This window comes from the organism of the source record quoted next, unplaced genomic scaffold, assembly GCF_019419815.1.
Source record: "Pyrus x bretschneideri cultivar Hongxiangsu unplaced genomic scaffold, Pyrus_bretschneideri_v1 Contig23, whole genome shotgun sequence".
NCBI classification, from domain to species: Eukaryota; Viridiplantae; Streptophyta; class Magnoliopsida; order Rosales; family Rosaceae; genus Pyrus; species Pyrus x bretschneideri.
Window position 1 is genome coordinate 4,259,991 of NW_025999535.1, and position 20,867 is coordinate 4,280,857.

Consider the following 20,867-nt stretch of genomic DNA (forward strand, 5'->3'; position numbering starts at 1 on the left):
TTTACTTGTCTGTGTATAAGGATCCTGGCTGTGTATTATTCGAAGGATAAACAACCTCCCGCCCTCCCCGCCCCGTTAATTGCATACCTTCGACTTTTGAGGTATATTTATTTTTGTTTATATTCTTTTGTCGCCAGTATCCACGGAAATGAGAATCATATCCATTCCTCGTATGTAAACATGCTACGATAGATACTTGCTGGAAATAGTATCGATTGCGAGCACTACTTACCTGCTTGGGGAAGATTTGCAAATGACAATTTTCAGTTTGAAAGTAACCCTTGCCCCAAATAAAGTTGAAATAATAAGATTTACCAAAAAAACTAGCCATATATAATATGTGGGTTGAGAATATAATTGGTCCGGTTTGGTTTTTTATTGAGGTTGCGATAATATAATCAAAATTTTCAGTTTGGTCCGATTTGGTTCACCAGTCCATCAGAACCACTTACCGGAATTGTTAATGGTACGGTTTTGTTAAGAGTTCGTTTTTCTTCCATTTCTTTCTTTATCGCATTTTAAAGAAAGTAATTCTGAGAATCGAATTTTTACAGTTAGTGTTGAGAGAAGTACTCTACCGATGGAACGGCGAGCTTCCTCCATTTTTCGTTATCAAAAAATAAAAAACCAACAAGGATTTTGCCCATTTTGAATAGATTTCTAAACAGAAGGATATCTAGAAATAAAATGTAAAAATAAAAAACTTGTTTTTTTTCCTTTTCTTTTGAGTACAATCGATATTTTTACATTAGGAGGAATGGGTGTTCGGCTAAATCATACAATGAGCAGCTTAATTTGATTTTGAATTCGTCATCCACGAGATTCGAACCTAAGACCTCTCACTTATAAGCTAAGAGGAATATCATCAAACCGTAGTATTAAGTGACAAAAATAAAAAAAACTTGTTGAAAGAGACATTTGGGGTTGATTGGTGGTTAGCGCCCTTCAGTACAAAACTAGCAATTTTTCTATAATTTACGTAGCACTACTTAGTTATATAGAAAATAAACGGTTGAGATTAAAATAAAAATTTTAACAATTATAAAAGTTAAATTTAACAATTAAAATATTTGTAAACATAAACATTACCGTGTTACGTAGCATAAAAATCATATCCCAAAAACCCCAAAATTAGTTAAAAAGCTAAACACCAGGGCCCAGGCCTTGCCCCAAATTCTGCTTTTTTGGGCTTCAAAATCACACAACTCAATCCAAAGGGCCAACCTCTCTCTCTCAGTCTCTCTCTAAATTTCGGTAACGTTTGTTTTCTTTCCCAGAATTTGCGAGTATAAAGGAATCCGGATTCTCGTCATATTCTTTTTGTGAGAATTTTAGGAATTCATAAATTATGTCAATTCATCGCAATATATATTGTGTGATTAAAAATTATTTTAAATATTTTTATTTAAAATTAAACACAAATAATATTTGACAAAAACAAACTGTAAAATGTAAGATGAACGAATACAATTTACAAAGTACAGAATCTTTTCCGGAGAGGATCCCGTTGGATGGTTGGGAATTGTCCGTGGCCTGACACTCACATAACGCATTTTTCGAAAAACCCAACTCTCCAGTCTCCGTCTCTTAACTTCCCTTTTGCTTCTTCTGCACAAAAATAAACACACAAATTTGAAGTTCTCTCTTGCTCGTTTGAGTTCCGAACGCAGAGAGAGAGAGCTGCCATGGGTAGGCCTCCGAGCAACGGAGGCCCTGCCTTCCGCTTCGTCCAGTCTGAGGTACCTTATCTTCTCCTTCTTCTTCTTCTTCTTCTTCTTCTTCTTGTTCTTCAATTTTGTTCCTCTTTTGACGATTTTGTTGATTTGGATTGCTGTTTGTGTTTGGGAATCTGCTGCATTTCGAAGTTAGAGGTGGAGTCTTGATGGTTATTTGTTGGTTTTTTATTCTTTTGTTTTGTGCGTGTACTAAATTTTGAGTTGAAGTTGGATTTTGGAAAGCGTGGTGTTTCAAATTTTGTGTATTTGTAAGTAGAAAGTGTCCAATTTTGAACTAAGAGTCGTGATTCTAGATGGGTTTGTTAGATTTCAGTTTTTTTTTTTTTTTTTTAATTTTTGGTGTGTGCTTTCGATTCCTGTTTTGGGTTTTTCGTGATGTTACCACAGTTTTTTTCTTGGAAAATTAAAAGTTTTGAACATTTGGAATTCAGTTGATCGATCTTCGTATGCTTGAAAAATATTGTTAAACTCTGTTTGATAAAGCTTTTCGTGGTATAATTCATATGGATCGGATGGTTGTCTTGCTGATCTGTCTGCAAATAATGCCTTTGTGTTGATAATGTTGTTGGTTTGTAGTTGAATTTGGCGGGCTCTTTCCATGCGCGATCCCCACGCTTTAGATACTTAATAGAAATATTTAAATGGAATGGCCATAGCTTCGGAAATCATGCATCTTTTCACAACTGTATTGCTGTTTAACAAAAAGCACAGGTGGAAAATGAAAGCATCGCTTGGTGATCCCATTGCATTTGAAGGGTTTGGGATTGAAGATTTAGAGTACATCTCAAATAAAACTTTTGTGCCTTTTTTGATTCTAACATTTAGCTCTCTTCTCGATATCAAATTGGAATCTGCTAATGGTGTCTGCATGGTAGGACCATAAAGTCCAGTTTGGGTTGAATAACCGTTATTGGTGTTAGTTTCCCATATGAGAGCTCTGTATTAGTTAAAAGCATAAAATATAGTTCTTTTCCATTTTGCATAAGATTGTCTTTGGATGTCAATACTGTTGAACAGATAATCATATCTTTCCTCCACACAATCGAATGTTTAAATGCTCTAAAATCAGTTGCTGGAATCACAACATATGCAATGTAGGTATAGAAGTCATTATTCATAAGGAATGGAGAATTCCTACGAAGGAAATTTTCATTTTTTACCTGGTCCAACCTGTTATGTATGCATATCCACATTCCACATGCATATATGATTGGATTCTGACTTTTTTTACCAATAGGCTTCAGTACGTGCTCCGGCCCGTGCAAAAGGTTTCTTTATTGTCTTTGTCCACGTGCACGAAAGGCTTTCTTTATTACCTTTTTCCACGCGCGCTGCGCGCATCTTAATAATGACTTTTGATGTGTTTTGAGTAGAACCTTTTTCGTGCTATATAGAAAGAAAGAATAATGCCAAGCAAAATCTAACGAATCCATCTATGATGGGATAATTAGAAATATGAAAATGTATAAAGAAACAGAATTAAGTCGTGAGTGCATGAAAGTGAATCTGAATGCTTTGCAGGACAAGTTTATAAACTAAAGGAAGTAATATGGAATGCACAGTTAACAACTTAAACCACCAAAGAAGTCAAAGACTATGTACCCATTTTCATGTTTCATACCGGATTTAATTTTTGAAAATGGTGGTGCACTGGTGCTTGATCTTAGTCTTGTAGTAAACCCTGTTGCTGAAAATTAAGGCAACAAATTAAAAATTTGAAAAGCAAACATGGAGATTAAAGAAACGAACATCCTCTCAGTGGGTTATTGGTTGCAGTGCTTGATAAACATTTCTGAAGAACCAAAAGTGAGTCTTATCAGGAGCTTGGGTAATTGCACTACATATAATACATTGTGGGTTACGGCACATTCTTATTTTTCTCTTTTTCCTCCGTCGTTCTTATGTGTGTTGTTCAGATTTGCACATTCCGGTTTTCCTTTTCCTTTTTATTTATTTGTTGTTTATCTATTTTACAACAATACCCGTTGACACAAAAACCGTTCTTCAGAGGGTTATTATAGGATGATTACTGATTAATTTTTCTTCATGGTAGTTGCTATTTTAAATGTTAATGACAGCATGTACTAATTGGTGATAATTAGGTTACGGAGATGGAAGCTATTCTGCAACAATACAATAACACAATGCCATCACGTGAAGTGCTTATGGCCCTTGCGGATAAGTTCAGGTGTGCCTTGTTTTAGAATTTGAATAGATTATGTTCTTCTAAGCTTAAAAAATCTGAGACATTTTTCTTTGCTGTAGTGAATCACCAGAGCGAAAGGGCAAGATTACAGTACAAATGAAGCAAGTATGACAATTTCCTTTGTAATTTTTTGTAAAGGAAAATCATTTAAATCTGCTTGTAATTTAGAGCCTGATTTATCGGCTTTGAAATTGATTTGAAACGACATTTTAACTCTGTTTGTAATTTACAATCTTCATTATATTTATAGGTTTGGAATTGGTTCCAAAATAGGCGATATGCTATTAGGGCAAAATCAAGCAAGGTTCTTGGTAAGTTAGACGTGTCACCTATGTCTCGCGATGATTTGGCTGCAGCGAGAAATGTTCCTCAAGGCCCTCAGCAGATTGCTGCTCCTGTACATGTTCCTTCTGGTAGGATGGAACCTATCTATTTTTAATTTAATATTCTTTCTCAATTTCCTTTGTCGAGGGCATACTTTTCTGGTGGTATTATATGCTCATGTGACTTGTTGGAATGTTTGTTTTGTATCCTATATTAATGGTGTTTACTTGAATTTGTTTCTTTAATCATCTGTATGTGCCACAATATCTTGAACTTCCTTGTGGCTAGATTTGTGGTCAATTAACAACTTTGAAGCTTAATATTCTAGAAATACGTTAAACTGTATATCCGAATAAAGCCATCTTTTGGTCTTTAAGTATATAAGATGCTTCAGATATAACTTACTGTAATCATTTATGTTAACTGGTGTGTACGTTTGAGTGCATTTATACACATGCATGAATTGCCAAGGAAGGACATTGTAGGTTTTAGAAAAAGAATTACAGTGAAATTCTGATCAAGGAGGTTCAGTTTGAAGGTTTTAGAAAATCATTGCCTAACATATTTGACCATTGATAAGAGAAATTTCTCCCTGTACAAATGGTGTGCATCCACTTCTTGTATGAAAGAAAAAAGAAGAATAGTAATACTGCCGCAGTTTCTTTTACATTTGAAGAAACATGAATTGTGAATAGGTACTAACCAATAAAGTAGGCATTTTGCTTTCAACTTTAGTTCTGTTTGGTATGAGTCATATCATATGACACATGAGATGGCCTACATAATATCAACTCCCCAAATGATAACATATCATCTTTTTATAGCCCAGGATTAAAAGCAGAGAATATAAGGACGCCTCTTTTTGTTATCAAATTTTTCTTACTGGTGCACACAAAGTGATTTGTATTTCATTTCTTCTTCTTCACTTTAAAGGGAAACATATCTAATTCTTTGGTTGCATATTTGAAAGTATGTCTGAAGATCACTGCTGAATGAAAAACCTTACAAATTCTAGTTAGCAAGCAATAAAAGATTACTATCATAAAAAAGTGTTCAGAGAAAGAACAAGATCATTAGCACGTCAGAGTTTTTGACATGAAGTACGGAGTTATTTCATGTGTGTGATTGCTTGTTTTATATCAATTTTGAATGAAAGGCGTTAAAAGATAAAAAGAAAATTTATCTTGGTTCAACCCAATGAAAAGTATGTGCTGAAAATTTGAAGACATTATGCTGACGCCTTGAACCTTTACCTGGTAAGGAACGCTGCGTACTTTTTTTGTTTTGATTGACAATAAGGTACCGCATATTACCTTAGGCATCTGGTACAATTTGAGTACCTTTCTATTATTTTCACTTTATTTGTGCATTCAAGTATACAGTCGACCCCACTTAGTGGGATAAGGCTTTGTTGTTGTTGTTTGTGCATTCAAGTTTTCATGTGCAGTTTCATTTTCCCTTTGTGATTTGAAATATAAATAGAAATAACAGAAGTTGGGAGTTGATAAGATAAAGATTTATGTATTTCCATTTTAATAAACATCACATACTTCAAAAATTGCATATCTAGCTCTGTATCTGTGGGCCTGGCAATGTATTTATACATTTTGAATGTCATATTGACGGTATATCAAAATGTAGAAGAAATTTGCATACAACATCATCGACCAAGTCTAAATCGTTTGGTTAGTATGCGCATTATTAACAAGAAACATGACAATTTGTTATTATTCTATTATTCTTGGCCATATCAGAAGTAACATAGACAATAGAATCCCGTTTTAAATGCTGCTTAACGTCCACAATAGAAACAGAAGCTATAGAACGGTGTTACTTTGTTTGTCCGTTTTATCTATGTTTTAAGTGTACATTGGATTTTTTCTTGCCCTTATTTTCATTTATTGACCAGTTCCAGGCTCAGGAAAGGGTGCTCCTGAAAATGCTATCTTTGAGTTTGAAGCTAAATCTGGCAGGGATGGTGCATGGTCAGTATGTCGTTTCTTTTATTTTTATGAGTTCTAGTTGTCGACTTGTTAGTGTTTCTCTCCTTCCAATAACTAGACTCATAAGGGGATTATCATTATTCTTATGATTTCATTGTCTTTTGTGTTCAGGTATGATGTTGCAAACTTTTTATCTCATAAAAATTTGGAGACTGGTAATCCGGTAATTTTCTAAGCTCCGTTTCCTTCATTTACTGCAAGTTGTTAAAAAAGGACTCGATTATAGCTTTTTATTATAATGTTATCCTTGAACTCAAATTGAACCGGCCTTCAATCCCATTAAATACTATGACATCTGTTGTAAAATGAATCTTGCTGGCTGTTTCAGGAAGTTCTGGTTCGGTTTGCTGGATTTGGACCAGAGGAGGATGAGTGGGTTACTGTACGAAAGCATGTCAGGCAGCGCTCTCTCCCATGTGAATCATCCGAGTGCGTTGCAGTTCTCCCCGGAGATCTCATACTATGCTTTCAGGTGGCATTTATGTCTAATGTCTTTGAAAGAACCATATTAGACCAATGTTAAAAAGAAATTCAATGGCAGAAATTAAAAGTTAAGAGAAGTTATTTCTGATCAGTTATTGGGAATTGTATGATTTGAAATTTTCAGGAAGGTAAAGAGCACGCTTTGTACTTTGATGCCCATGTCCTTGATGCTCAAAGACGAAGACATGATGTAAGAGGATGTCGATGTAGGTTTCTAGTGCGCTATGTTCATGATCAGTCCGAGGTATAAGACTGCCTGTATATTTTCTTTTCCGTGTGTTTAGTCTCTCTCGTTCTCTCTCTTTTTCCTTGTGTTATTGCTTGAATTCATTTTAAAGTGTTAATATACATCAATCCAACTTAGGTACTGACACAAGCAGCTGATGAAAAAGCTATGTGCTCCCTTAAATTAAACTTGAAGTTATAACGGGAAAGAAAATCATATGTTTTCTTGACATGCTCATATGACGAATTATTGTCGTATTTAGTTCTTTTAATTTCTGAAGGTACGTTCTTTTGGTCACCAAACAGTTATTGTCCAAATGGGACACTGCATCCCCGAACAACAAGGGAACTTTTCGTTTGCACTTAATGTATCGGACACATTGACAGTAAATCCTTCTCCTGCAGTTTAACCTTTTTTAACAATTACTGATTTCTGTAGCCTTTTGTTTTTGGCTCTTAACATTCATTGTGCCAGGAAATTGTTCCACTGAGAAAGGTCTGCCGTCGGCCTGAAACAGATTACAGGTTGCAACAACTTCATGCTGTGAACGAGGCAATATCAGCGGAGCAGAAAAGTATGGAGCAATATATGGCGTCTGCTACTTCTGGCGAAATGATGCAAAAGCAGCAGAATGCCGTGCCCCCAACTTTTCATGTTACTGCTTCTTTACCTACCCAAACTACAACTCCAGAGTTGTGAAGAGCTGAAATCAGCACCGTTGTTAGATCAGGGAATTCTAGTGCCCCTCTAAGTAGTAGTACCATAATCACAAGCGAGCTGGCTACGGTTGTCGCTCCCGGTGGCTCGGTCTCAACTGTGCCAAAGGGAAATTGGTAGGTTGCTTTTGACAAATTTGTGAGCCCCTTTTGTGTCAACACAGTTTTCATCAATGTATGAGTTTCCCCTGTATACTAATTTCTGAATGACAAGAATGGTTGGAAAGAACTCTCTGAGATTTTATAATTTCAACTCTAACCTTCAATTGTTCAATCCAAAACTTTCTACTATTTAATATAAATTATATTTTACCATCCCAACTTTTGAACGTTGCAATGTTATACACAAACTTACGAATCTGTTGTAATGTCAAACTTCCGTCTTCTTTTTTGTCAATTTGTTTGTTGATGACGAGGCAGGTGCGGGGCTCACTCTTTATTGAGAAATTAATTAAGAAATTTTTTCATTAATGTTAGTGAATATTACTCGTCGATAGATTAATGAATATTACTCGAACTAACAAACATAAATCTTGGCAAAAGTGAATTATCCTTTGTAGTTAGATGAGTTTAGTGTAAATATGTCGTTTTAATAAAAGCTAACAGAAGCCACTTGTCTAGTGGTTACTGGTAAATGAGAGTTATTAGTTGGATTTTTGTCGAAAATGAATTTGAATCAAAGCCCAAACAAATGTGGTCCCTACAAAATCCAACCGAACAAAGGTGACAAGACGCACGGCGGAACATAACGACCGAAACTACTCACCTTCTCTGCGGACCGAAACACAGACACGTCTCTCTCCCTCTCTCTCTCTCTCTCTCTGATGTACCGAGCTTCTGGCGACAAGGCGCACTTGATTCACTTCCCACATTTGCTTCACTTTCAAACATTTAAATCTCTCCTCTCTCTCTGATGTACTGAGCTTTTGGGGTTTGATCTCAAAGCGACAATGCGAATTCTCCGGCCCCCTAGCTTCAGCGCCTCAGTCTCCAACTCCAATCGCCACCTCAAGGTAAGGTTCCGGCGCTTCGTCACCAGCTGCAGGGCCGTGGTGCTGCCGCGCTTCGGCGGGCCGGACGTTCTGGAGCTCCGGCCCATTGTCCAAGTCCCTGATCTCAAGCCCCATGAGGTCCTTGTTCGCTCTCGCGCCGTCTCCATCAATCCCCTCGATACCAGAGTGAGTCAAATTTCACCTTTTTTATTTTTTTTATTTTTAATTTTACCTCTTTTTTAGATTTCTAAGTTCTGTTTGTTTGCCGAGAAAATGAGGGAAATGATCATTTGATTTTTTGCTCTTCTCTCCGTTTCGTTCCTCCAATTCCAACAACAACTTGAAAATTTGTAGCAATATAATGTAATGATTGTGTTCATTTGTAGCAATGTAACTTGAAAATTTGTAGCAATACACACACACACGCATACTTTTCTAGTTATAATGTAATGATGCTTCTGAGGGTGTTAGTTCATTTGTCTTAATAATATACAATTGGAGCTTAAATTAATTATATTAGGCTGATTAGTCTGAAGTATTAACTGTTACTTGGTGATAATTATAGTTATTTTCTGTATTAGTGACCAGATAGAAAGTCATTTTCGAACCCAAATATCATTTTTTGTGTTCTATTGATTTAATTTTGTTAAAGCTCTAATTTTAGTTCTTTAACATTGTAAAATGTTGCCGATCTATTTGACATTCAGTTGCTTTTTCTGATTGTGACAAACAGCTGAGAGATGACTTGAGTGCCTCGATTCCAACTCACATAGAGTTATTTGATTTTATTTTTGTCATACGGCTGAGGTTGCAGGTCATTAATATGGTTATGCCATGCTACAAGATTATCTTTATATTCGGTGTTCTGGTTTTTATATTTTTTTTTCAGATGCGATCTGGCTATGGTCGTTCCATATTTGGACCTCATCTACCTCTTATTTTGGGTCGTGATATTAGCGGTGATGTTGCAGCTGTGGGAGATTCAGTTCGAGGTTTGAGTGTGGGACAAGAAGTTTTTGGTGCATTGCATCCTACTGCTGTAAGGGGTACTTATGCTGACTATGCAATTCTTTCAGAAGAGGAACTTGCACCAAAACCAGCATCAGTTACACACGTGGTAAATATTGTTGTAATTGGTTTACCAAAGAACTGTATACTGTTACCTGTTTTGGATTTTAATGATTTGATTTTGCTTTAGTGTTCCATTATTCTTCATGCCATTGATTTTGTGTTAGCGGATGGATCAGTTTTTAGTTGCCCAGTTGATAGTTTAATGGGTGCTAGAAATTTATAATTACCAAAAAATGTTTGCTTGTTCTTTCTTTTTTTTTTTCTTTTCTTTTTTGTTTTTTTGGTTTTTTTGTCATTTGATTACTTGTGAAATACTAGCTTTGAAAGGTTTACTAGCTTCAAAACCCAGTGAAGAGGCAAGATAGCAACCATTCAAATTTGAAATTTCCACCTTGCTCAGCGGAAAGAGAAGAAAAAAAAGAGTTTTTTTTTTTAGCTTAGATTGGTTAGATGAACTGCAGTAGAAACTACCTGATATGGAATGGAACTCAGAGTTAATCAAGCTACAATTATTAAATAGTATGTTGCTTTGTGAAAATGGACAGATAGCAATAAGAGGAAATATCGGATCTTGTAGGTTAACTAAGGTCCGGAAAGGGGAGGTTGCATATCGAATCCTTTGTTGGAATTTTTTTTTTTTTTTTTTTTTTACCTGTTTCTACTCCCATTGTTAACTTTATTGAAAAAATATTGAAAGTGGTGATTCGTGAAATTCCATGCATGATGCAATATGAACATAATATGTCATGTTATCAATTCTTTCATGATTTCTGTATACATTAGGAATTCATGGTGAGATATGTTGTTATGTAGATGAGAGTTTTTAAATTCACATTCCGTTTATTGCTGTCTGACAACTCAATTTAGCTTTATCTTACTTTGTGATTCTAGGAAGCTAGTGCCATTCCATTTGCTTCCCTGACTGCTTGGCGAGCTCTCATAAGTACAGCTAGGATAGCTGAGGGGTATGTTAGTATATCTCGGATATTAAGTTCCTTCCTTTGACGTATCATGATTCTTCTGTTAAAACTGTTGTCAGCAGGAAGCCATTGTCATTTTCTTTTCTTTTTTTTTTTTCGATTGCAAAATCTGTTGTCGTTTTCACATGGGGTAGTATTTATTCTAATCTTCTTTTGTTCACCTTTTTCTAGTTAACAGTATAAGAGAAGTTGTCTTTGTCCGGATGTTTCTTTGAGTAATGAAATTTGTTTCACTTTACTAGAGATGTTGAACTTTTCTGTCCAAAATTTTACGACCTTCCCATCATTTTTTAGGTAAAAGGTATAAAAGAAAATATGACATTTATTTTTGATGCTGTGTCTTTGTGAAACGTGGATTGAGAGGCAGCTTAAGCTTTATATTATTTTGGTTTAGGTTTGAACTGGATAGTTGTACTGTTGATAGTTGCCATGGTCGAAGCTTGTAGAGATTTGATTATTGTATCTTATCTTGGTGGAAGCTGTCATTAACAATTTTGCATCCCTTTGTTATTGCATCTTATCTCCACAGCCAACGGCTGTTAGTTGTGGGTGGTGGAGGAGCTGTAGGTTTGGCCGCAATTCAGATTTCAGTAGCCAGAGGCTGCCATGTTACAACTACATGCGGAAAGCAAAGTATAGATCGAGTATTGACAGCCGGTGCTGAGCAGGCTGTTGACTATACTGCTGAGGTGATGATGTAATCAACTAATACCTAGCTTTTTTATTTCGTCTCATGAGCTGAGTGAACCTCATTTAGAAGGTTGCTTCATATGGGTATTAAAATCAAGATTGATTTCTTCCTTGAGTTAACATGTTAATTTACAGAACATCGAATTTACAATAAAGGGGAAGTTTGATGCTGTATTGGATACCATTGGTGGTCCAGAGACCGAAAGAATGTGCATAAACCTTTTAAAGAGAGATGGGCACTACATGACACTTCAGGTAGGAGATGGGAACTGTTAGCAGTACTTCTCTCAAAGGGACCTTTGATGTTTCCTTTCAGAGTATTTCCACAAATGCTCATAAGGCTTTTTATTCTCGTTTTCTTGTAGGGTGACGCCGCATCTTTGGCTGATAGTTATGGGATAGCTATTGGGCTTCCTGTTGCCACAGCTGCTTTACTGAAGAAACAGATTCAGTACCAGTATTCTCACGGAATAGGTACATCCTACATTTCTTTTGGGTACATGTTTCATCATGCTCCATACTTTAAGCTCATTGTTTGTATGGTGAAGCGTATGGAAAGTGTCGAAGGCATCTTTAGGTTGTTATTTACACAGGTTGTATTTTTTTCTATTGATGGAACAGAGTACTGGTGGACTTATATGAGAGCCGACTCAGAAGGGTTGGATGAGATTCGGAGGCTATCTGAGGCCGGAAAGTTGAATATACCAGTGGAGAAAACATTTCCCATCACTCAAGTGATAGAGGCGCACGAGGCAAAGGAGAAGAAGCAGATCCATGGGAAAATAGTGCTCGAACTCGACTGAAGAAAATTACCTAGCCTGTACTGGTTTTGCCGGTACACTTCTACCATTTACTGCTCTATTTGGCTTTTAGCATCTTCCTCGGTTATAATTTTACCATTTGTTTGAAGCATCTTAGGCCTTCTCAATGCAATAAAAACTGGAAGTTGTACAGGAGTTGCAAGTTTGAGTTGGAAAGATTTTTTTTACCCGGTTGCCAATATGTAAATGTTTGAGAATGTTGTGTTAGATCTTTGATTGTGATTAGAATGCATCTCCTGATGACTTAATACTTAGAATAAAATCCAACTTGTTCCATGCATCTCCTGATATCATCGATCTCTTTTGTAATGAGATCCAACACCTAATAATAGGTGATTAAAAACAATATTGGTAATGTTGGTCGTGGCTCTACATGAGCATATAAAGTATCTCATGATATCATAGCAGATTTTTCTTTCAACACGTCATGAACCTGAGTTATTAAGCTCGAGCTTTTTGATGTTGGGCTTTCGAAAAGATATGATAGCTCCAATAGCACGACGGGCACGGGTTGCTTCTGTGCGCTTCTCTATGTGAAGCGAGAGACTATAGTACATTTGAACAAAGACGATGGATTGTTGACCACGCTCTACTATCGCGCGTGGGTCAACGGATTTTCCACTAAGTAAGATAATAAATGAAAATTATTATTGATACTTCAAAAATTTAATTCTACATTCCAAACTTTTTATATTTGGAAAGAAAAAAACATTTATGAAGAGTGTAGAATGAAATTTTTGAAGTACCAATAACACTTCTATAGTAAATTAAGCTTGATAATGGTGATGATGATGATGATGATGATGACAGTAATCGTTCAGTCACGTGCGCCTGCCTTTGGATTCTTATCTGTTTTCACGACCCCCATGTGACTCGATTTCAGAAAAGGCCCACCTTTTTGGCATCTAATATCAAGATTGCCCCTGCGTCCTTGTCATCTAGAGATTTGATTATTGTATCTTATCTTGGTGGAAGCTGTCATTAACAATTTTGCATCCCTTTGTTATTGCATCTTATCTCCACAGCCAACGGCTGTAGTTGTGGGTGGTGGAGGAGCTGTAGTTTGGCCGCAATTCAGATTTCAGTAGCCAGAGGCTGCCATGTTACAACTACATGCGGAAAGCAAAGTATAGATCGAGTATTGACAGCCGGTGCTGAGCAGGCTGTTGACTATACTGCTGAGGTGATGATGTAATCAACTAATACCTAGCTTTTTTATTTCATCTCATGAGCTGAGTGAACCTCATTTAGAAGGTTGCTTCATATGGGTATTAAAATCAAGATTGATTTCTTCCTTGAGTTAACATTTTAATTTACAGAACATCGAATTTACAAAAAAGGGGAAGTTTGATGCTGTATTGGATACCATTGGTGGTCCAGAGACCGAAAGAATATGCATAAACCTTTTAAAGAGAGGTGGGCACTACATGACACTTCAGGTAGGAGATGGGAACTGTTAGCAGTACTTCTCTCAAAGGGACCTTTGATGTTTCCTTTCAGAGTATTTCCACAAATGCTCATTAGGCTTTTTATTCTCGTTTTCTTGTAGGGTGACGCCGCATCTTTGGCTGATAGTTATGGGATAGCTATTGGGCTTCCTGTTGCTACAGCTGCTTTACTGAAGAAACAGATTCAGTACCAGTATTCTCACGGAATAGGTAAATCCTACATTTCTTTTGGGTACATGTTTCATCATGCTCCATACTTTAAGCTCATTGTTGGTATAGTGAAGCGTATGGAAAGTGTCGAAGGCATCTTTAGGTTGTTATTTACACAGGTTGTATTTTTTTCTATTGATGGAACAGAGTACTGGTGGACTTATATGAGAGCCGACTCAGAAGGGTTGGATGAGATTCGGAGGCTGTCTGAGGCCGGAAAGTTGAATATACCAGTGGAGAAAACATTTCCCATCACTCAAGTGATAGAGGCCCACAAGGCAAGGGAGAAGAAGCAGATCCATGGGAAAATAGTACTCGAACTCGACTGAAGAAAATTACCTAGCCTGTACTGGTTTTGCCGGTACACTTCTACCATTTACCGCTCTATTTGGCTTTAGCATCTTCCTCGGTTATAATCTTACCATTTGTTTGGAGCATCTTAGGCCTTCTCAATGCAATAAAAACTGGAAGTTGTACAGGAGTTGCAAGTTTGAGTTGGAAAGATTTTTTTTTACCCGGTTGCCAATTTGTAAATGTTTGAGAATGTTGTGTTAGATCTTTGATTGTGATTAGAATGCATCTCCTGATGACTTAATACTTAGAATAAAATCCAACTTGTTCCATGCATCTCCTGATATCATCGAGCTCTTTTGTAATGAGATCCAACACCTAATAATAGGTGGTTAAGAACAATATTAGTAACGTTGGTCGTGGCTCTACATGGGCATATAAAGTATATCATGATATCATAGCATATTATCCTTTCAACACGTCATGAACCCGAGTTATTAAGCTCGAGCTTCTTGATATTGGGCTTTCGAAAAGATATGATAGCTCCAATAGCACGACGGGCACGGGTTGCTTCTGTGCGCTTCTCTATGTGAAGCGCGAGACTATAGTACATTTGAACAAAGACGACGGATTGTTGACCACGATCTACTATCGCGCGTGGGTCAACGGATTTTCCACTAAGTAAGATAATAAATGAAAATTATTATTGATACTTCAAAAATTTAATTTTATATTCCAAACATTTTATATTTGGAAAGAAAAAAACATTTATAAAAAGTGTAGAATAAAAATTTTGAAGTACCAATAATACTTATATAGTAAATTAAGCTTGATAATGGTGATGATGATGATGATGACAGTAATCGTTTCAGTCACGTGCGCTGCCTTTGGATTCTTATCTGTTTTTCACGACCCCCATGTGAACTCGATTTCAGAAAAGGCCCACCTTTTTGGCATCTAATATCAAGATTGCCCCTGCGTCCTTGTCATCTAGCTGCTGAGGGGAAGGCAAGAAAAACGGCCTGAAGTAGTGAGAAAAAAATGGGGTGAAATTGGTGATTTGATATTTCCAAGACCCACTGCTCTCTCTCTCTATCTCTCTCTCCCTTGTCTTTTTATTATTACTTTACTTTTACCGGAAAGGAATCCTTTTTGATACCTTCCACATAATTCTTATGATGCATAAATCTAAGATTTTAAAATTTGATCTGCAGGTTAAAATTATTATAACTTTTAATAAAGTTTTTTATTTGTAGTCATTGAATCAAATTTCAAAGATCCGAATTTGTAGGTCATGAGGTTTAGATGGAAAGGGATCCAGAGATAATTCTTTTCCACTTTTACCATCATTTGTCCACGTTGCTTGAGGACCCCTTTTTCAGGAAAAGGATCCTCTTTGTGGGATCCGAAAGATCAATCAATTATGTCATGTCAACGTACATCGTGCGGTCAGAAATCATTTAAATTTTAAAATTGAATATAAATAGTACCTAACAAAAACTGATCGCACGATGTATGATAAACGTACATAATTGATTGATCTCCGGATCCCCACAAAGAGGATCCGGAGAGGATCATTTTCACACTCTTTCTTCATAAAAAAAAATGTCCCTCCATGGAGGTGGAGGAGTGGTGAAGAGATTTTCTACGATGGGTATGTTATTGGAGCGGTATTTTAAGTTTACTATGTATTATTGAGTCGGAAGTTGATATTTCGTTGTAGATAATTAGGGGTGAGAAAATTTTCTTTTACGGGTTTATTATTCCTTTGTATTTATGTTGAGAATGTCAATCTCGCGTTAAAGAATTATAATCTTGGTCTCGTGTTTCTCTATCCATTGCCACTCGATGGTCGGTTGAGTGCTCGCCTTCTAATAGTTTAGGAAATTATTTTCAGCACTCTCTCGTCTCCAAATCGATTTTAACTTGAATGCTCAAATTCTAAATGAGTACGAGAGTCTATATCTATAATATGGATTCGATAAAAAGAATTCAGATATAAATTCAATAAAAAGGTTTGAACCAAGAATACATTCAGTTAAAAAAGTTGTAACGACAAGCACAATCCACTAACATGTTTAAACAATACAAGTCATCCACAGGACCACGTCCAACCAACAAATCTCACCACTTTCTAATAACTTCATGACAAATAGTTGTCGAAATGCTTTGTGGAATTATTATTGAGAGTATAAATAGTAAATGAGTAATGTGGCTTTTTATAAAAGATGCTTATTATGTTACTTTATTAAAGTGGTAATACCATTAATCAACATGAACTATGAGGTACGTACTTTTCATTTTTTTTCCCCTAACTTTTTGGTTTGTTTGGCGGATGATGATTCTTTTTTCTTTTAATCTCTCTTCTTTTCTTTCTCGTTTTACTTGAATGATTATAATTAAGTCACGTTAATATCTTATATTAATTTTTTTAAGAGAGAAAATAAGACAAAAAGTAAAATGTAAAAAGAGAAGAGAAAGAGAATAAAAATAGGAAGGGATAGAATCTTACTTCTTCTTTCGCTGATCTTTGGTGAAGGGGTGTGTATACACACCCCTGTTTACTTCTTCCACATATTTTTGGTTTTCGGCCGTCAGATCGAATAAAGTGAAGAAGATCAACGGACAGAAATTAACAAATTGTGTGTGAGAAGTAAAAAAAGTATGTGGATAGCACACCCATTGGTGAACTGTCTTTTCTTTTACATGACTTTCACATTTGCATACCAAGATTCTCCACCTAAAGGCGAAATCTAAAAAGCAAAAATCCCCTGCATGCTCACTCCAATTTTTTTTGAGTTTCTTAATGGTTAGGTTTTAATTTTTACATTTTTAAATAAAAATTTAACGGTTAAAACATCTAAAATACTACATACTCCTACTATCCATTTAACTACACACAACACATCATAACACTTGGATTGATATTCTATGAGAGTTTAAGTAACTCAGAGTTGAAGTAACCCAAGTGTTAAAACACCCCAACCTACGAAGTACTCCAACTATCCATCTACCCACACACAACACAATACATCATAACATCTAAGTGATATTCTATGAAAGCAATATTACGCTTATAACATATTTGCATCGTAATTTTTACGAATAACTTATTTACACTATAGAGAGAATATATTATCAAACTCTCGTCCATAAGATTCAAATTCAAACCTCTAACTTATAAGTGAATAAAATACAACTAAATGACATTTTTTTACCATATGTTACCTCTCACCCTTATTCACACACTCATTTTACCTCTCATTCTTGTTAGTTATTGGCTATTGATCTTCTTTAACTAATTTGATCTAATAACTGAAAATTAATAAGAATGTGTGATAAGTAAAAATTCGAGTATGGAGAGCACTACCTTTTATATGGTGTAAACAACACCAAGGGTATTATTATGATGTAATTATAACGCATGCACAGCAAGGAGAGGCCCAACGTAACCAGATCCTTACACTACTGGGTTACATTATGATAAAGACAAACTCCATTCTGTCACCCTTCCATTACCAATAACTCTCTCTCTCTCTCTCTCTCTGTGCAGCAGCCTAACCCACCATACAAACCAAACAAATCTTCCATCAATCATAACCTCACAACCCTATCGTCTTCTGTTTAATGCTAATGCCACATCCACAGCTCAGTAAAACGTTATAATGAGAAGAAACAATGGAGTCAGATCAGAGACCCCATCACACCAAAAGCTGCAGCAGCACAGCTAGTACAACCACCAGCGAGTTCTTCGTCTGCTTCACCACATCCCGCCTCTCTTCCTCCTCCTCCTCCATGAAGCTCTCCTCCAAGTCCCTCCTTAGCCCCGGCCGCGCCAGAGGCGGAGACCCTAACTCCCAATTCTCCCTCTCCTCTTCCCTCAGCCGCCGCCTCAAAACCAGCGGTAGCATCAAGGGTGGCCAAGCCTCTCCGATGTTCCCGAACGGCGGTATAAACAAAAAACGCGGGTGTGGTATCGAAAACCCAGAACCCTCCTCCCCTAAAGTCACGTGTATCGGACAGGTGAGGGTGAAGACCAAGAAACAGGGCAAGAAAATGAGGATAATTACCAGATCCAGACGCAGGGGAAGCGAGGCGAGTTTCAGAAGAACAGAGAGCTCCAACAACTTAGCTACTCAAAGTCAAGATCTTTACAACAACAACTTCCAAGGTTTGCACTTTCCGAATCACCAGATAAGTAGTAGTCATAGTAAAAATCAGCAGGAATGCTTGAGGCAGAGGAACCAGAGGTGGGTTCATCTTCCCCTGACGATTTGCGAGGCCCTGAGGGCTTTTGGGTCGGAGTTTAACTGCCTGTTTCCGAACCGGTCTTCGTGTTTGGCGAATGACAAGGAGAAGGAAGAGAGTAGTAGCAGTAAGGAGGTGAGGTCAGAGAGTGGAGGCTCGTCTTCTTGCGGTGCGGTTTTTGCGCGGTGGTTTGTGGCGTTGCAAGACGGGGACGGGAAAGGGAGGGAGATTGAGCTAGTGGTGGGGGAAGATCAGGAGAGGACGGAGAAGGATAGCGATAGTAGCGGCGGCCGTAGCCAGCGGAGGCAATTGTTTGAAGGGATTGAGTTCAAGGAAGAGAGATTCAATGAGGGTGGAGTGGAGGAGGAAGGAGGAGGGAGAGTGAGTATTTGTGCGCCTCCGAAGAATGCTCTTTTGCTCATGAGGTGTAGATCTGATCCGGTTAAAATGGCTGCTCTTGCTAATAGATTCTGGGAGATGCCTGCTGCTGCTGAGGAAAATGAAGAAGAAGATCAAGAGGGGAACAATGAGGGTAGTAATGTAAAAGCAGAGAAAGGTGCTGGAGAAGTGGTTGAGAAAATGGAAACTGGGTTGGAGGCGGAGGCGGCGGCGGCGGAGCGGGAGGATGGAGAGTGTGAGGAATGGGTTACAGAAGGCAAAGAGCATGGAGAGTTGGAAGAACTAGAAAGTTTGGGTTTCGAAGAAGACGAGGAATTGAAAGAAGATTTGGGTGAGAACCAAGAAAAATGTTTGCAAATTTTCGATGAAGTGCGACAGATCGAAGAGAAAGTCGAATGCCAAGTGGAAGAAGAGCTTTTCGAACAAGATGAGGAACAAGAATCGGATGCGACAGGACAGCGAGCAGTGTCGGAATATTTGTGTTCGACTGAAGTTGTCGTAGATCCAGAAAATATTGAACTTGAAGAACAAGCGCAGCAAGAGCAAGAAGATGAAGAGAGAGAAGAGGAGGTGAGTGAGGAGAAGATTCCAGAATCTTCCATTGACTCTGTACAGTCGGAAGAACTAGAAGAGAAAACAGAGGCTGAAGTTGCAGAGGAGTCAACGGAAGAAGAAACAGATAGAGTGATGGTAGATAGACCCGAACCCGAACCCGAACATACCGGAGCTCGATAACCGGAATACCCAACTGGGTGCAGGGTCCAAGAACGCCGGTCAAAAGTCTGTGTTACCGGACTGCCTGCTGTTAATGATGTGCGAGCCGAAGCTGTCGATGGAGGTGTCGAAGGAGACTTGGGTGTGCAGCACGGACTTCATCCGGTGCCTGCCGGAGCGACACGTCAAGAAAATCGACGGACCGGATAAGGCGAAGAAGCGGGTGAGCATCGACTCGAAGCCTCCTCTGGCGCCGGTGGTTCAGCAACCGATAACGATGCAGCGGCCTAGGTCGTCTTGTTCATTTCCGGTTCAGTCGATGGCGACGATGATCGGGCAGAAGCTGGTGGGGTCCGCTGCTTATGAGCCGTTCGTGCTGACGCGATGCAAGTCCGAGCCACTGAGGTCGGCGCCTAAGCTTGCGGCGGCGCCGGAGACGTGTTTTTGGAAGAATAGGAAGCTGGAGCCGCACAGGCAGGCTGCGATGGGAGTCGGCGCGGCTGGGGTAGGGTTTTGAGCCGGAGGTAATTAATTTGGATTGTGAAAAAAAAAGAAAAAAAAATTGAAATGTATGTAGGAAGTTTGCACTCTATTTTCGTTTGTACATTTTTATGTAGTGATTTTGTATAAATTCATTTTTATGTTTGCTCTTATAAATATATTTATGATTTATTTTAGCTCCTCTATTAGTTTTAACGAGTTTTTTTGTAAATGATAATTTGCCATTTATACAAGTTACAACTAACATTATGTTTGAGCGAAGAAATTTAAGATTACTAAGAAATTTAAAAATGATAGAAATTGAAATGATGAGATTTTATTTTCTAGAATTTGTAAATTTTCTTGTTTGGTTAACCTAAAAGAACAATGGAATTGAATATAGAATTTGTTATTTTTAAACTCTTTAATCATAGAAATTGAGAAATGATATCTATTTACATGGAATTTGAATTTGGGATTTGGAGGTCCCAAATTCCAAGTTATTTTTTTCAACATAGAAATGTTAAATTTCTATGTTTATGAATCCAAACAAGAGAAGTGATGCTTGTCAATTTATAAATTCTAACTTTTACCCAAATTTCATGTTTATTTCCCTCATCCAAACATAGTGTAATGTGGTTTGGGAAGCTAATTTTTTACTGAAAATAGGGGTTATGATGCACTTGCATGGAACATGTTTATCCTATAATGGTGTTCTCAATCACCAATACAAGGCTATATGTGTCTGTAGAGTGTTACGTATGGTCTTGTAATAGTAGATTGAGACTTTACGATGGTGGTAAATTGTTCCATGTAAATCTTTTGCTTG

At 37.4% G+C, this 20,867-nt stretch overlaps 3 protein-coding genes and 1 pseudogene across 6 annotated transcripts; all 4 read left to right on the forward strand.

Moving 5' to 3' along the window:
* Nucleotides 1–1,508: 1,508 nt before the first annotated feature.
* On the forward strand, nucleotides 1,509–7,968 carry LOC103928810 (protein SAWADEE HOMEODOMAIN HOMOLOG 2). 4 transcript variants are annotated; one of them, XM_048585800.1, is made up of 10 exons: nucleotides 1,509–1,739; nucleotides 3,839–3,924; nucleotides 4,002–4,047; nucleotides 4,193–4,355; nucleotides 6,176–6,251; nucleotides 6,381–6,432; nucleotides 6,598–6,741; nucleotides 6,877–6,996; nucleotides 7,284–7,345; nucleotides 7,453–7,617. In XM_048585800.1, the coding sequence occupies exons 1-10, from the start codon at nucleotides 1,686–1,688 to the stop codon at nucleotides 7,466–7,468; spliced, it is 819 nt and encodes a 272-aa protein (XP_048441757.1). In that variant the 5' UTR covers nucleotides 1,509–1,685; the 3' UTR covers nucleotides 7,469–7,617. The 4 variants fall into 4 exon arrangements, with proteins under 4 accessions (XP_048441757.1, XP_048441756.1, XP_048441758.1 ...); XM_048585799.1 differs by having other exon boundaries at nucleotides 7,284–7,363; nucleotides 7,453–7,595; XM_048585801.1 differs by having other exon boundaries at nucleotides 7,117–7,596.
* A 446-nt stretch (nucleotides 7,969–8,414) lies between these two features.
* Nucleotides 8,415–12,528, forward strand: LOC103928809 (reticulon-4-interacting protein 1, mitochondrial-like). The gene is made up of 7 exons (XM_009337898.3): nucleotides 8,415–8,872; nucleotides 9,576–9,803; nucleotides 10,649–10,722; nucleotides 11,267–11,426; nucleotides 11,563–11,682; nucleotides 11,793–11,901; nucleotides 12,049–12,528. The coding sequence occupies exons 1-7, from the start codon at nucleotides 8,645–8,647 to the stop codon at nucleotides 12,228–12,230; spliced, it is 1,101 nt and encodes a 366-aa protein (XP_009336173.2). The 5' UTR covers nucleotides 8,415–8,644; the 3' UTR covers nucleotides 12,231–12,528.
* Nucleotides 12,529–13,027: 499 nt separating this feature from the next.
* On the forward strand, nucleotides 13,028–14,533 carry LOC125478139 (annotated as a pseudogene).
* A 3,162-nt stretch (nucleotides 14,534–17,695) lies between these two features.
* On the forward strand, nucleotides 17,696–20,235 carry LOC103928811. The gene is given in 2 exon segments (XM_048585664.1): nucleotides 17,696–19,555; nucleotides 19,557–20,235. Coding segments are annotated over 2 exon segments (2,199 nt in total). The 5' UTR covers nucleotides 17,696–17,875; the 3' UTR covers nucleotides 20,076–20,235.
* The last annotated feature ends 632 nt before the right edge of the window (nucleotides 20,236–20,867 follow it).

Excerpts from the sequence above, each read along its gene's own strand:
- LOC103928809 (XM_009337898.3), top strand. The coding sequence starts at position 8,645 with ATGCGAATTCTCCGGCCCCCTAGCTTCAGCGCCTCAGTCTCCAACTCC. Across the intron at positions 10,723-11,266 it reads ACAGCTAGGATAGCTGAGGG|CCAACGGCTGTTAGTTGTGG; the intron begins GTATGTTAGTAT and ends TTATCTCCACAG. Across the intron at positions 11,902-12,048 it reads CCAGTATTCTCACGGAATAG|AGTACTGGTGGACTTATATG; the intron begins GTACATCCTACA and ends TTGATGGAACAG.
- LOC103928810 (XM_018642916.2), top strand. The coding sequence starts at position 1,686 with ATGGGTAGGCCTCCGAGCAACGGAGGCCCTGCCTTCCGCTTCGTCCAG. Across the intron at positions 6,433-6,597 it reads ATTTGGAGACTGGTAATCCG|GAAGTTCTGGTTCGGTTTGC; the intron begins GTAATTTTCTAA and ends TGGCTGTTTCAG. Across the intron at positions 6,997-7,452 it reads ATGTTCATGATCAGTCCGAG|GAAATTGTTCCACTGAGAAA; the intron begins GTATAAGACTGC and ends TCATTGTGCCAG.